Genomic DNA, 14,570 nt, shown 5'->3' with positions numbered 1-14,570 from the left:
CGAATCGAAGAGGGCCAAATAATAAGGTATCATACCAGCCGTAATCACATATGCTTCATGACTCGTTATATTCGTCATTTCACTGGCGCGTGTAGGCGGAATCGAGAGAATCACCCAGATAAGACGTCTACTTGAGACGTCCACCGTTGATCTCAAGAGGCACGCCTGATCAGGTTCGTTAAAGACATGTGCGATCCGAGCAAAGTCCCGGTATTATATATAACACATTGAATGTCTGACTCCCTGAGTGTTGAGTATCTATAATTAAAACTGACTGTTGTTGGCCCATGACAGAACTGGTGTTCGACGTCGGCTGTCCAGCCCTGGAGGTTGGAATCGTTAGACGTCTGTATTACATATATATTATCAGAAGATAAATACTTGAAAATAATGAGATTCATTTCTTTATCCTGTCACATATCTACATATCGTTGAAACTTGGGTATTATTCCTTTAAATCCTGCAAATAGAACGCGAAAGGTACTCCTCCAGTCTCTTCAAGCCAGTCAATGGTGCGATGGCTCCAACATATCCATCTGGGCGGATCACAGCAACTGCTCCCTTCTCAGGGGACACGCCGTAAATCTTATACGCATCCTCGGATGCTGGAGCACCAGTTGATGAAGAGTGGAAGCGCATCTCTGCATGCTGCTTGATAGCGGCGGGGATGTCTTGCCAGGAGAACTCTGAGAGTTGAGATGGGTAAAGACCAACCAGCTCGATGAGCTGTTGGGGGAATTTGGAGAGTAATTCACCAATACCGGTGAATGCCTTTGCGGAAACACCGTTGGGATTGAGGAGGTCATTTGAAGCGAAGCATAGGATGCGGAAGCGGCCAGTTGATGGGAAGTCTATAAAGAGTTAGTTTAGCTTTCACCCAAAGCATACGGAGCTATGAATAATCTGGGGGGTATTACCGTCCTGGAGGTGTCGTGGGTTGGCATCGGCATGTCGTAGAACTTCGGCATCGATGAGTCGTCTTCCAGGTTGCAGAATTCCGGATAGGTAGTCTTTTCCAGTAATGGAACCTTCGACGTCCTTCTCCACAAGGGTGTTCTCAATATATTCAACACCGCATCCGCTGGAGAATCCGTTTCCAGTGAGGAAGACATTCAAGAATTCCTCGTGGGTGAGACCGCTCTCCTCTTCAACCTTGATCTTTCCGGAGAACATGCCAGCGAATTCTCTGTCAAAGTCGATGAGTTGTTGAGCGACCTTGCGTCGTTCGAGTTGGTAGCTTTCTACAAGGCGGTCAGACTTTGCGGGATCGGCCTTCGAGTCCGGAGATAATCCAAGAATCGAATATGCCAATTTCCACGCCAGGTTGTAGGAATCCATCATCGAAACGTTCATTCCTTGACCAGCCTACATCAACATTAGCCATTGGTCCAAGATGGATTGCGATGCCAACGGGGGCGCTAAAATGGACAAAGCGTATTGGTTACCTTTGGACTGTGAGTATGGCAGGCTATAAAAGAAAATTATATTAGTATGGAGCAATTCATTTTGGATGCAATGGGTCCTTACCGTCACCAACAATGAAAACTCTCTCCTTTCCTTTGGAGTCCTTGACGGAAAACTCGCTCGTAACTCGTTGGCCAATTTGATAGGCGGCCCACCAATCCAGGGCATTCTCGTCGCGCATTCTGATCTTGTATGGCTTAAATGCTTGACTGGCCTGCTCGAAGATACTCTCAGCAGAAACCTGTGCTCGTCTGGCCTTGGCTTCCGCCTTCGCGCACTCCGTTACACCGTTGGCTGCCGTTGACTCGTCATCTGGTTTAACGACACCCGGCACCTGGACATAGAGACGGGTGAGGTATTCTCCTGACTGGATGCGCTCTCGGGGAATGACCATGACGGAGCCGGAGTCAGAGTGGATGGCGCATCGCTTTCGAATATCGGGAAAGTCGGTCACGGCAACGAAGTCCACAACACCCCAGATATGATCCGTCGATTCACCTTCGAGCATGAGGCCCATGCATCGGCGCACAACCGAGTGTGCACCATCAGCACCGACGAGGTACTTGGTTCTGATAGTCTTCTGTCCCTCTTCGGTCTCGATGACTGCGACAACTGGGAAATCTGGGTCGCCCTCTTCATCCATCTTCACATCGATCAAGCTGGTCGAGCGCATAATACCGCGCTTGGAATATCTCTTAAGGTCGGTCTCCAAAACCCGCTCGATTCTGCCCTGGTGGATGGTGATTTCATATGGGTATCTTGACTTGATCGCGATATCTGGCACGATGGAGGTGCGCTCGATACCACCTTCGTTTGTGGGATTCCAGAAGCAAATCTGGTGCATGTGACAGCCGTCATTGTCGAGCTCATCAAGCACTCCCAAACTCCGCAGGACCTCGAGTGTTCTGGGCTGCAGTCCGTCGGCCTGGCCGGAGAGAAGGGTGCTCGACTTAGAGTCAATGCAGAGTAAAGAGTCGTCGCCCAAGCCATAGCGAGCAAGGAGCAGATTGAGCATGAGTCCCGCGGGACCACCCTAGAGAACGGCGTTAGCTGTCTGGTGGCCCGGCATAGCACAAACCGCGCAGTAGATTGATGTAATTTAGGTCGATTCCCTATGGATTTACGTACCCCGACGATGACTACTTCATACCTATCTTCTTTCTTCTCGAACGCAGGACAGAGACGGGGCAGCGGGTTGGCGAACGAAGGCAAAACGCGCAGCTGGCGGCTTGCATTTGCGAATTCGGTGAAAACAGGCATTGTGACCCGGTGCTCTCTGTCCTTGAGAATTAAGGATTTGGTTCGAAGACGGTTACCCCAAAAAGAAACGAGAAGCAAAGGCAGCGCGATGAACAAGGATCCGACAGGCTATTATGCGAAGGTCGTCTATATAACTACGTACGGTTGCACCCCACCATGTGACAGGGAATTATTATCCCCATCCAGAGAAGAAACGAAAAGGAAAAAAAAAAAAAAAAAAAAAATCCCCGGACTTCGAGAATCGTACGGTTGGGGATTGAGTTTAGCTAAATCTCCGCTCCACTCCCTACGCATTTTGGCTGCTATTTAGACGCAGAGGTCCCAGAAAACGGGCGGCGGAAGAATCCTTAGTCCTTGGCCCCTGTGGGATATTTGTGGAGTTTGAGTTTTAGGAAGGCGGTTAGGAGCGCTGTTGGTGATGCTGAGATAAGTTGGGTAAAATCCATGATTCCTGACTGGTGCGCACAGAGGGCAAGTTTGTGGAGCGGAATTCGGGATGCCATTATGATGCTCGGGCGGGTTTGTGTTTGTCCGCCGGGCGGGGTGGACCCAGTCCGATGGCGAGGAGGTCGTGTGCCTGGCTGATGACATATGCTTATGGAGGAATTATTGATGCAGCTCTCGACTTTCTGGCAATGGATTTCTGGTTGAGGCGGATTTTCCTAGCTCTGCATGGCCATTGGCGGGACAAGACGGCAGCTGATTGGTGGGTATGCCAGGAAGCTTTGACCTCGAGTCGGAAGCCCGGAAGTCCGGCTCGCCCTCTCATTGGCTCTATGGCTTGCCCCACGTGGCTGGTGGTTGCCAAGACTGGATCGGCGTGGGGAAGATTGTCAGAAAACCGGGGAACAGCCACCAGGGGACCCCCTCTGAGTGGCCAATTGGACGCTCCTCCGGGGTATCGGTCCCACAGAGACGGTTCCATCGGCACAGCGCCCGGCCGGATAGCGAGCGACATCCGAGATCTCGGGAGTCTGGGGAATCCGATTGGTGTCGGATCGAGCCTACCTGCTCCTCCTCGACGCGTTCGGGACAGATCTAGCTTTTGTTTTCATGGAAATAGCTAACGAACGCGGCCTTGAACGGAGAGCAAAATCTCTTCGGCAGTCGTGACCAGGCTTGAAAGTGGAATTTCTCGCGTGAACATGCTTCCCAAGGATTAGTATGCAGCGCGATCCGCTATGAAGCTCAGGAAGAACCGGCTAGGTATTCTGCTGCCTGCGACCCATATCGTTTGGACTTTTTCCGTTTGGGGGCTGGACCTAGGTTGTCTCGCTAGCATTGAGATCATCTGCCAGCGCTGCTCGGCCATATTCATCGGGTTTGTTCCAGTTTCAGGGGTGCTTCAAGATGAACACAGCTTTCACAGCCCTCCTTATATCTGTTTGGAAACTGCAGTGGAGTTCCGATCATAACAAACTCAATATCTTGATTCCTGGAAATCAGGAATTCGAAGGGAACGTATCACAACCCAATTACACCCGGACATGACTGCGCATCCGAAAGTTATCCGGCGATAAGGATCAACCGAGCTACACTCTCATGTAGCACTCGTATGCACCTGCCGATATGAGTTGGCTGGGGCATAATTTTGGGGGTACTTCATCCCGCTTCGATTTTCATTAAAGGTTCTATTGCTGAGGGTGAAAGCGGGCCGGAGAGCCCGAGAGAACTCCGTCATGGAATCGAGGAGGTTTTAGCGGCACGAGCTGAATCGATGTTTTAGTCTTTCTAACTCATATGAGGTCTTTCCCGAAGTTGATTCTTATTGACACTTTTCGTATATGAGTCTCTGCATTCTGTGCCTGCTACTAATGCAAACAGTGCTTGAGCTCCTTGGATAGATTGCTTATATTGCAGTGGTTTTAAAAGAACCCCCGGTTTTACGTATGTCTACGGCCATCTTCTTATTCCCAGGCCTCAATGTAACCACCTTTCTTTCTTCTTCAATGTTTATGAATTTGGTATAAACATTATTGGATTCTTCTCCTTTGGCCTATTAGGTTATCTTGCGGACTAGCGAAGGAGTCGACGCATCCTGACTTACGAACAACATACCCTTTTATTTCCCGGAAGGGCTTGAACAGCAGACAAGGTGTGGCTGCTAGAGAACTTCATATTCTCGAAAATAATGGACCATTTACGGTTTCACCGATTGGAGCAGCAATGCTACACTTGTCTCAGAGTCAAGTATGAGATCTCACAATACATACATTAATTATATGTATATGGGTACCTTCACTTGATCTCTCTCCGTCACCATGCCTGAGTCCTCGGGCACCTCCCACAGGGGATGGAATTGTGAAAGATTATATGTTGTGATCATGTTAAGATATCTTCCCAGCATCACTGGTCGGTCATTATCATGTATAGATACTGGAGTCGTAGGGCTACGAGCTTCATCGACACCAACATGAGATGCTGGGCGAATATTATATATTTCCCTGGAATGCAGCCAGTATTTCTGAAGGTCCTCCCAATTCTCAGTCCGTCTTCGTTCTAGGAATAGCATGAACACAGGCAGCTCGTCCATACATACATTCTGCGCTGGTGTATATGTACTGTACATACCTTGCAGGTACATAGTTAGCCAAGTAACAACTAAATAATCGCCTGAACACCCAATGCCAGCCGCCAAAATTTTGCACGAGGTCTATCTCGATTCCCTAGCATTTTGTCACCCCAGTCCATCGAAAGACAACGGCAGAAGAAGTCATAAATTCCTTCGCAGAATAACTTTTGAATATTTTCTTAACTACATGTACTAACACGCATCTACACACACTGCTTGCTAACATAATTTACAGTGAAGATATCAGAGATGAAGGACATCACAGCCAACTCCAGCTGGCTTATCAACTCCTCTGGTTGAAAATGTGGCTGGAATACCCCACTCGGCAACCAGTTCTCCACCATAATTGCCTGGTTCGCGATCACAACCTGTATGTGGTTAGGCGGGTATTTGATTGGACTGAAGTTTCAGAGAGATTCAAACAAGATCCTTCCAATCCAAAGGTAATGACGACCAGCCATTGATTTTGCCTCCAGACAGCTTTCGCAGCTTGAAGTCACGCATATACCCCATTCAGTAATGTTAGCAATCGTCACTGTTGATGGTGAGCTGCAGTTGGTACGAATATGCAACATTTATAAAGAGGTATGCCCAGAGACGCTTTCCTAGTTCTAATTCCAACTTTTACTCTTAGAGCGAGTCTAAAAAACTGTTCTTGCAATCCTCAACATGTTCGACTTAGGCATTAGTCACCTGATTGAAGGACTAGTTAGATATTGACTGTCCAAGCAATGCTCTTATCTTAACACCTGAGGCCCATAGAGTCTTCAGCAACTTTCAAATGTCCTTTGAAGCCACGGATGCCAAACACGCTTACAAGGTAGTTCACCAGATGACAGGGTTTCATTATCTTCAGTCTGCCAGCAAAAAGAGCCTTGCTCCTCTCACCAAGTCACATCATTGACCCACAATCTATGATCCACTGGCAAATTGCCGTTACCCCCCATCTCAGCGCCGCCGGAGAATATATTGGTTGTATAATTTGTCATATGGAGGAAGTAAGGAACTGCAGAGTTGGGCTGTATTGTCCCCTTGAAACTAGGTGATTGGTTGAATAGCGTGCCAGCTTGATGATATTTCCTATCTTCTGCTTACTGGCGCAGGTTGATTTCATCGTGTCGACCCTAGAAGAAGGCTCTAGTTCTCTGTTGGCATTGGCACGCCAAGCCCCGGAATCACGTGCTAAAATAACTACCGATGACTAATAAGCACGTGATGTTAATGGCGCGCCAAGGCCAAGGGCCTCTTGTTCTGCAGACGCGACATGAAGTCGGATTGTCATCATGCTGATAACGACAACAATGCCAGCATTTCAGGCCCTTTTTCTTTTTCCCGCAATCCTGGTCCTTTTGTTGGCCCTTGTATTCTCTCCTACTATATTTGTTCGTCAACTGTACAGTTCGCTATGTTCTGTACAATCCACCACCGGGTCTAACCGCTTTTCCTCCACACCTTATTTTCCTAGCTGGAATAGCTGGTGGCACCAGCAATCTGCTGGGAAGCGGGGAATCCAAAGTCGGCCCAGCGGCTGGAATTTACTTTACCATCTTGGGGGAAATGGCCCATGGATTGAGAAGATTGACGGCATTCTTGAGGTCGGAGCCTCTGGAATTGGTCCACCTCAGGGGTGTGTTGTGGACGGCGTGCACATGGTAATCATTCCTTGAGCTACTCCCGTGTTTTACTTCCCATCACGGGCCATTGTTTCTTCTGCTGCAAGTATTTGGGCTGGCCAGTTCCAGCTCTCGGCCTGATTATTGGAATCGGCGGTTCGATATTGCTGCCCACTTCCAAGTTTCGTCTCCCACTCTTATCTATAATTTAGCTGTTTCTTTACTGAAACCAGTGCGCGTGTATTTAGATGTCAAGACATGCAGAGAGGTATCCCACATCCAGTGCTGGGGGACGTATGTGATTTTTCATTTATCCGCTGAAGAAAATGGTCTATTTTTCCAAATTGTGGTCCATATTCTTACCTCATGAAAGGTCATCTGGATCTTCTCTCTCGGATCAAAGCTGCAGGCCTGATGAATGGAACCCTTGCATTCCTGAACAATTGGACATATATTACTCAGGATTCTCATGGCGACTTTGATCAGCTTATTAGCCACGGGCCTTACGCGGGAACTTTGCAAGCCTTCACTACTGGAGTGAGACTGCGAACTCGTTACTCCCATCTCCTTTCTCTCAGAAACCATACCCGATTCTGGGCCAGTGACTGCAAACGAGTTATCGACTCAGCGCGATACTTTGCGACCGGGTTCTTTGGCTCGAACTGGGAGACAAAACACATTGCTACTCTCGAGGTTATTCCCGAGACGGCTGATCGTGCCGCTGATACCCTGACTCCTGGCGACACATGTATTAAGTACCTTGACGATCCCGATCATGGACATGACAAAGGACTTAAAATGCTGGCAGAGTTTCAAGAGGCTTACATACCGCTTATCTCGAAAAGGTTGATAAGAGAGAACCCAAATATCAAGTTTACTAACTCGGAAATATACAGTATGCAGGAAATGTGTGGTTTTGAGATTTTGACACGAGGTTCAAGCCCTTGGTGCGATGTTTTCACTTTGAACGACTGGGAACATTTTGAGTATGCCAGAGATTTATTACATTATTACCGCGCCGGTCCAGGGAACCCATATGGAGCGACGATGGGGTGGCTGTGGTTAAATAGGACAACCGAATTACTTTTACACCCTTCGAATCAAGGAGATATGTTCTTTAGCTTGTGAGCTGGCTGCTTCCCATTCGCCGTTCCCATGTGTCGAATAACATTATAATTAACATTGATAGCGTCCACGATGGCGATATTGCACCCATGCTCTCCGCACTCAAAATATTTGACGACACTAGGGACCTAACAACCACTCACATCGCGGGCAACCGAAACTGGCGGACTTCGCAAGTCATGCCCATGGGTGGCAGGATCATATTCGAGCGTTTAAACTGCGAACCCGGAGAAATGAAAAATCTAAGCGACCCGAGAGATAGCCCAGAAGATGATAGAGCATCACGCTTCATTCGAATCAATATAAACGATGGCATTGTCACCTTACCCGATTGTAATTCTGGCCCTGGTGGAAGCTGCCCCTTATCCAATTTTGCGGAGAGGACTCGCGTACGCGGCGAAGAGGTGGGTAACTTTGAGACTGTCTGTGGGCTCGATGGTAGTGAGAAGGGGAGAATCACGTTCCTGAGACCACAATAACAGGCAGGGCCCCCTAAACCCCGGCGCTGGATTGGAATTGTTGCGCACTGAAATTCCATACTCAATGTGCTATGTTGCTCTTTCAGCAATTGGCGCTTAGTATTTTTTTTTTTCCCCTCCATGAATTAGATACCTCCAGAGCATAAATAAATAGACATTTTATTTTACATGCTTTAGACAAAGATTTGGGAATGATGCGTTCGCATGTTCAGTCCCTAGCCGCTGGCTCGAAATATCTTCATTATTGACAATCACGTGATTAATTTGCTTAGTAATCCTCTCAAACGTCATTTGGTGTAAACAAAATTGTGCCTCTCAGCGAAGCTCAATACCAATCTCGACTGAGAAGTGTTGGATGTCCTCTCAGCTCCCGGACGCTCTTGCTAACTATTCCGAAGCGTCTATTTTAAACCACACATAGCTCTGATCCTTTGTTCAAAAGATGGAATATCATTCGGTGCCTCCTGAGGAACGCGCAAGAGGACCGAAAGGAAATCTCCTGCCTTTTGGCTATGTATATAAAGAGTGAGTGAACATCATTCCTGACTACCTGCTTTCCTTACTCCCTAGATTTCCCGCTGTATTTTTGGTTCTTTTAGCTGTGAAAGTTACTGGCTGCCATTCACTTTCCTTTACGTGTTGAATCTGCTACCTGTAGTCCATAAGCTTACGGAGGCGCATTTTCATTACAGCGAGTCCCGAAACCCGAGGAGACCCCCCGAGGAGACTGGATCGTTTGGAAAGAGGCGGAATGCCCGATACAGCTCTACCCGTTCCGGCACTCGGACTGGTACTCCGGCCAAGCGTGAAAACCAGAATGTTGCAGAATTCGGCAGGTTGTTCGCTCTCCAGCAAGAAGAAGAACAAGCCCAGAGAAAGATGTTACCCTCCACTGCCTCCTCAACCACAATCGATCCCTCTCGCAAAACCGCCGCTCCTGTTGCCACTGAATGTATCCTCTATGGATACAAGGATAGGACATGGGAGTGGAAGGTTATTGATCGGTTTGAGCGCATCTCACAAGGGTTTATCTGCGAAGATTATCCCCGTACCGATCCGGATATCGCTCCAAAATACCCGCAGTTACTGAGTGCTGGAGACGTAATACATAGGAACCTCTCTGCGGAGGCCAATAAAAAGGCAAAGAGATATGCTGGGGGTGAACACTGGATCAAAGTCACTTTCGACTCTTTCACCTCCGCTGACCGGGCTTGCTTCTTTTCACCTCAAGAAATTGATGGATATACCGTCCATTGCGAGCTTTATCATGGCCACGGACCCAATGATGATGTTGCTCTTGCAAAAGGAGATCTTGAACCAAGGCAAGAAAGTTTACCAAAGCCATATACCTTACCGCCTTCGGCAACAAATAATTTGCTCCAAGGGGGAGATATCGATAGTACCGTTTTCCCTCGTTCCTTCGAATCTGTTTCTTTCCGACGTGATAGCCAGCCTTTTGGCGACACGACCTCTCAACTGTCCACAACTACTGCTAGCTCGGCAACTGCCACCGCCATAGCATCTGAGAATGACGCCGTCCGTCAGCGAGCCCCGCAGAAGTCTCAATCTGAATTTATGACCCACATCCCAACTGTTCGTCGGGCGGTGCTTCGACCGGTATCTGAAGCGCTACCTCCACAGCCTTCTGTGGGTGAGCGCATCATTCGGTCCATCCCTATCCTTAGTTGGTTCAGTGGCGACATTGTTGGGGATGGACCCGTTTTGAAAGAAGATGGTAGTTTCGATCATGAGAAGTCGAATTTATACTGGCGATTTTGGTACATGGTTGATGTGGTGCTTGGAACAGACCTATGTGGATTAAAAGAGGACTCTTAGCCCTACTGAATCACCGATATTTACCTCCGCAAGCTACAAATACGGCCCGATCAATACACACTTCGTCCCGTGCGTTCGGTTCCCCGTTCCCCACTCAACGTACAGTACCGTTAGAACGATGTTGTGTTCGCCATGGATATTAAATTCGGCTATATACTGTTTCGTTGCTCTGCGAAGATTCTGAGCGGTTATTGAATAACCTATGAATCAGTATATATGACACCTCGAATGGTTAAGTCACGCGGGAGCGTATTTCAGCCCAATGGGACAGCAGTGACTCTTATCGCCTGTTGTGCCTTTGTCCACTGTTTTACGGGCGGCTGGACTTGTGGTCCGCGACCTTCTATCCGGGCTGTTCAGCTATGAGGATGGGCAAATTTCCTTGACAGTCCTAACCCTGTGTAGCCTTGCGGCTCGGGAGAACGGACTTGGAGAAAACCTTTTCTTTTTTTGTTTTTTCTCGGGTGAAGATAGAGTTTTGAGTGACGCTGGGACTCGATGCCTCACAGGAAGAGAATTGGTTTGATACTGGTTTTATTTCATGTACTTTTATGGCTTCTGGATATATTCAGCGGCGGCGTTTTTATGTAGTGGCATGGCATCGCTGTAACTGGGGGAACCTACGATTTCATAGATATGTGAGCAATGGGATCTATCAGCCAGCAAGCTTTATCTGTACATGCATGCACAGCACCCGCAACTCTATTCATCTTGTACGATATCAAGCAGTGTAGCTTCTCAGCAGGTCAACTTACGGCTGGTGAGTCGAGCGGCCTACCGGATTTGGAAGTTAGGGCTTGCGGAGTGGCTGGGGCCGGCGGGTGAGCTGCTGACCTAACCCAGCGGTTCGCGCTAACCCGAAACGGGCGTTCCACATCGCAAAAGGCGAGCAAGGGAAATCCGACGCCCAACCTCAACGCCCGTCACTTGAAGCACCAGACAGCTGTCAAGGATATCTCGAATTCCTCCAATCAACCGGTATGTGGGTTTCTATTTGCTGTGGGCGTTGATACTGCTACGGCGTGTCCGAGAAGCTGCCATTCGCCGCGCCCGGCATTTTGCGTTTCCACTTGCTTTTCCCACAACCACCCCACAAATAAGTCACGGTTTGTTTCAATTGTCGATGTGCATGGGCTAATTGTCTGCTTCTTTTCTCGAACTTACGAATAGACGATTTCTGCGGAAGGCATAGTTCGCCGGTTTTTACTTTTGTATCCGCTTACGCCTCGGCTTCTGGTTAATTGGGATTTTGAAGCGAGAAATTCGTTCGAGGACCGTTTGGGTTGCTTGAACGTTGTTTTTAAAAATACATAATCATGGATCAGGCGAAATTGGCTAGACTGCAGCAGAGCGTGCGGATTGGTACGTGGCCTTTTTTCTTTTTTTCTCTTTTTTTTTTCTTTTACGGTTTGCGTGTTGCGTGTTGCGGGTTGTTGGATAGTGGATGGAGTGTATCATGTCGTTCCTCAACAGTGGAACACTGATTGAATGAGTTGTTCTCCAATGACGGAGGGCTGGCAATGGGAACTTTTCTTACTACTGCTGAATTGATAACTGACGTTGATTACTATAGGGTATGTATAACAATTCCTTCCCCTCGGATTTGCGGACCATTGAGAAGCCACGCTTTGACCGTTTCGATTATATGACCACAAAATTCGATGGATAGTATACGTCCGTTGAGTCGATATGCTAATACATTTCCCAATGATAGAGGAAAGGGTACTCCCCGCCGCAAGACAAAGAAGGTCCACAAGTCGTCCGGAACCGATGACAAGAAGCTGCAAACCTCTCTTAAGAAGCTCAATGTCCAGCCAATCCAAGCTATTGAGGAGGTGAACATGTTCAAGGAGGATGGCAACGTGATCCACTTTGCTGCTCCTAAGGGTATGTTATCTGCATTGCGGTCTTATGGATAGCCAACTCGGTCCGCGGCGCTGATATACTCTCCCCCCCAACAGTCCAAGCCTCCGTCCCAAGCAACACCTTCGCCATCTACGGCAACGGCGAAGAGAAAGAACTCACTGAACTCGTACCCGGAATCCTCAACCAACTCGGCCCCGACTCCCTTGCTTCCCTCCGCAAACTCGCTGAAAGCTACCAGAACATGCAGAAGAAGGAAGGTGAGGCTAAGAAGGAGGGCGAAGAGGACGATGAGGATATTCCTGATCTGGTTGGAGAGACATTCGAGTCCAAGGTGGAGTAATAGGGCAGCAAAAGAAAACAAATAAACTAAGGAAAAAACTATGTGATTTAGCCTTTTGCGTGTCTTGATGCCCCGTCGATATTATTTACAAGGATGAATATGTGGGAAAGAAATGATGGTATCCTTTTAAAAGAAGCTGACCGCTTTTTCAACCACCTCTTGCTCCCTTTTGTGATGTCTGGTGTCTCGGACTATGTTAAAGGATGCTGACGGGTACGTCTACGGTTTGTGTGGAATATGTACGGTATCTTCTCGTACCAGTATGGGACCTTTCTTGATTCTATCGACTAAACGAACCTTATCGATCGCCCTAAGCTGTCATTTCTCAGATCCCTTCCAAAACATGCTGCCGCGGCCGCCAAAATTGTGGCCAAAAAAAAAAAAGGAAAGATTTGTGAAAGAGGTTAGCAAATCTCGCCAAATACCGCCCAAGCACCAGATAAATTAAACGGTTTACTCCATATCAAACAAGAACCGTACAAAGCCAACGTATTCTAAGCCTATATAACCCAACTCTTTGCCTCTTTTTAGCTTTTTATTTCTTTTGGTCTCGAATGGCCTCCTCGGACCATTCCCACAGCGTTCGTCCCAACTCTCTATCCTCTGCCCACTTATTCTTCCACCCTCCCACACCAACGGGTGTATAATACTCCCCGCTCCTGAGAGCTCCTCTCTCCGAGCCTGCCGTCCAAAGGTGGTTAAGACTGCCCTGCTTCTCGTCCACGGTAATAGATTTAGCTATTCTCAAACCCACCCGGGCTACCGGGTTCGTAGCCATTAGCGAATCATACAGACCGGTGATGATCACACCCGGATGCAGAGAGACGCAGGATAATTCGGGATAGCGACGGGCCAGTTCGGATGCAAAGGCGATGTTTGCAGCCTTGGAGGCGCCGTAACGAGTGGGTGGGTTGAGTGCGAGGAGGGAATCCGTCGAGAGCATGGTGGATAGTGGCGGGGACATCTGCCAGGCCATTGATGCGACGACGATGATGCGCACGTCAGCTGGTTTGCCGGCGGACTTGGTTTCTTGGGCGGTTTTGGTGAGGGTGGGCAGGAGGAGCTTGGTGAAGAGGAAGTGACCGAGGTGGTTTGTGCCGAAATCGACCTCGAAACCGTCTTCGGTACGGTTGGGCAATGGATCCATTACGCCGGCATTGAGGATGAGGGTGTCGAGACGTTCGTTACTGGAGGTGAACTCGCGTGCTGCAGCACGGATCGAAGTGAAGGACGAGAGGTCGAGAGGCAGATGGCGGATATCGGCATGCTGTGGGAGTTGCTTTTGGATGTCATCGATTGCGGCTTGGGCCTTAGAGCTATTGCGCGCGGCGAGGTAGATGCGCAATGGATTGTGTTTGGCGAGCTGGAGGACTGTTTCTTTCCCAAGTCCGGCGTTTCCTAAGAATATGGGTTAACATCTCAAGTCCTCTTGGGATAATAGTAAATAAGCATTCGTTAACCTTCCCGAGGATCTGCTTACCTCCAGTGATTAAAATGACCTTGCCGTCTTGATCAATGATATCTTTCTCAGGGTCAAATTTCTTGCTCACCATCTGTCGCAGGTTTGATCCCACCAGCTTGAGCTGGTCCATAGGATATAAGACAAAGCGTGTCAGCGGAGTGGCGAGCGACAGTAACCCCTGGAATCCCGAGGGAGCTACCGGAGTGCCTGGCTCATGATGTTTGTCTTGCTCGGATGATGCGGCCGGACGGTCGTCTTTGCGCTCCTGTGACATTTCCCCTCTCTGATATTCCGGTCTCTGACTGACAATACCTTTGTGATGTCGGGATTCTCGAAAAGCTCAAATGGTTTGTTGAGACGATGACGTGTGATGGACGCGACTCAAACTTTCCATTTCACCGGAAACGCCCCGTAGCCAGTTAGCGCGGCCTGGCGTCGCGAGACTAAACGCCATGCTTATTCGAGCAACAGCTTTTTCGATCTGGTATTCTGTACGGAGTGCTCTGTTGAGGAGTTTGTGGAATTGGTGATCGAGTTCAAGCCATGAAGTCAA

The 14,570-nt window shown here is 48.5% G+C and overlaps 6 protein-coding genes across 6 annotated transcripts; 4 read left to right on the top strand and 2 right to left on the bottom strand.

Annotated features, from left to right (window-relative positions):
• Positions 1-453: 453 nt before the first annotated feature.
• Positions 454-2,774, bottom strand: CIMG_10045 (phenol monooxygenase; the record flags this gene model as incomplete). Its single annotated transcript, XM_001239022.2, has 5 exons — positions 2,593-2,774; positions 1,528-2,497; positions 1,446-1,468; positions 918-1,365; positions 454-851 (listed from the first exon to the last, which is right to left on the bottom strand). The coding sequence occupies exons 1-5, from the start codon at positions 2,722-2,724 to the stop codon at positions 454-456; spliced, it is 1,971 nt and encodes a 656-aa protein (XP_001239023.2). The 5' UTR covers positions 2,725-2,774.
• Positions 2,775-5,234: 2,460 nt separating this feature from the next.
• CIMG_13533 (uncharacterized protein) lies at positions 5,235-6,200 on the top strand (the record flags this gene model as incomplete). The annotated part of the gene is made up of 4 exons (XM_001239021.2): positions 5,235-5,302; positions 5,532-5,739; positions 5,786-5,881; positions 6,006-6,200. 4 exons carry the CDS (start codon positions 5,235-5,237, stop codon positions 6,198-6,200), a joined length of 567 nt encoding a protein of 188 aa, XP_001239022.2.
• A 397-nt stretch (positions 6,201-6,597) lies between these two features.
• On the top strand, positions 6,598-8,626 carry CIMG_10043 (uncharacterized protein; the record flags this gene model as incomplete). The annotated part of the gene is made up of 4 exons (XM_001239020.2): positions 6,598-6,923; positions 7,166-7,203; positions 7,283-8,033; positions 8,099-8,626. 4 exons carry the CDS (start codon positions 6,598-6,600, stop codon positions 8,511-8,513), a joined length of 1,530 nt encoding a protein of 509 aa, XP_001239021.2. The 3' UTR covers positions 8,514-8,626.
• Positions 8,627-8,892: 266 nt separating this feature from the next.
• CIMG_10042 (uncharacterized protein) lies at positions 8,893-11,015 on the top strand. The gene is made up of 2 exons (XM_001239019.2): positions 8,893-9,038; positions 9,206-11,015. The coding sequence occupies exons 1-2, from the start codon at positions 8,956-8,958 to the stop codon at positions 10,347-10,349; spliced, it is 1,227 nt and encodes a 408-aa protein (XP_001239020.1). The 5' UTR covers positions 8,893-8,955; the 3' UTR covers positions 10,350-11,015.
• A 270-nt stretch (positions 11,016-11,285) lies between these two features.
• On the top strand, positions 11,286-12,846 carry CIMG_10040 (nascent polypeptide-associated complex subunit beta). The gene is made up of 4 exons (XM_001239017.2): positions 11,286-11,327; positions 11,520-11,715; positions 12,064-12,236; positions 12,311-12,846. The coding sequence occupies exons 2-4, from the start codon at positions 11,666-11,668 to the stop codon at positions 12,553-12,555; spliced, it is 468 nt and encodes a 155-aa protein (XP_001239018.1). The 5' UTR covers positions 11,286-11,327; positions 11,520-11,665; the 3' UTR covers positions 12,556-12,846.
• CIMG_10039 (short chain dehydrogenase/reductase) lies at positions 12,805-14,341 on the bottom strand. The gene is made up of 2 exons (XM_001239016.2): positions 14,036-14,341; positions 12,805-13,953 (listed from the first exon to the last, which is right to left on the bottom strand). Exons 1-2 carry the CDS (start codon positions 14,289-14,291, stop codon positions 13,091-13,093), a joined length of 1,119 nt encoding a protein of 372 aa, XP_001239017.1. The 5' UTR covers positions 14,292-14,341; the 3' UTR covers positions 12,805-13,090.
• Between the last annotated feature and the right edge of the window lie 229 nt (positions 14,342-14,570).

The sequence above is a fragment of the Coccidioides immitis genome (assembly GCF_000149335.2).
Source record: "Coccidioides immitis RS genomic scaffold supercont3.5, whole genome shotgun sequence".
NCBI classification, from domain to species: Eukaryota; Fungi; Ascomycota; class Eurotiomycetes; order Onygenales; family Onygenaceae; genus Coccidioides; species Coccidioides immitis.
Note: the sequence above shows the minus strand (reverse complement) of the source record. Positions and strands in the feature narration are given on the sequence as shown.

Bases quoted from the DNA above. Each gene is read 5' to 3' on its own strand.
- CIMG_10042 (XM_001239019.2), top strand. From the start codon at position 8,956: ATGGAATATCATTCGGTGCCTCCTGAGGAACGCGCAAGAGGACCGAAA. The intron at 9,039-9,205 runs GTGAGTGAACAT...TTTTCATTACAG, and splicing joins TTTGGCTATGTATATAAAGA to CGAGTCCCGAAACCCGAGGA.
- CIMG_10039 (XM_001239016.2), bottom strand. From the start codon at position 14,291: ATGTCACAGGAGCGCAAAGACGACCGTCCGGCCGCATCATCCGAGCAA. The intron at 13,954-14,035 runs GTAAGCAGATCC...CCATATTCTTAG, and splicing joins GGTCATTTTAATCACTGGAG to GAAACGCCGGACTTGGGAAA.
- CIMG_10040 (XM_001239017.2), top strand. From the start codon at position 11,666: ATGGATCAGGCGAAATTGGCTAGACTGCAGCAGAGCGTGCGGATTGGT. The intron at 11,716-12,063 runs GTGGCCTTTTTT...TCCCAATGATAG, and splicing joins CAGAGCGTGCGGATTGGTAC to AGGAAAGGGTACTCCCCGCC. The intron at 12,237-12,310 runs GTATGTTATCTG...CCCCCCCAACAG, and splicing joins CCACTTTGCTGCTCCTAAGG to TCCAAGCCTCCGTCCCAAGC.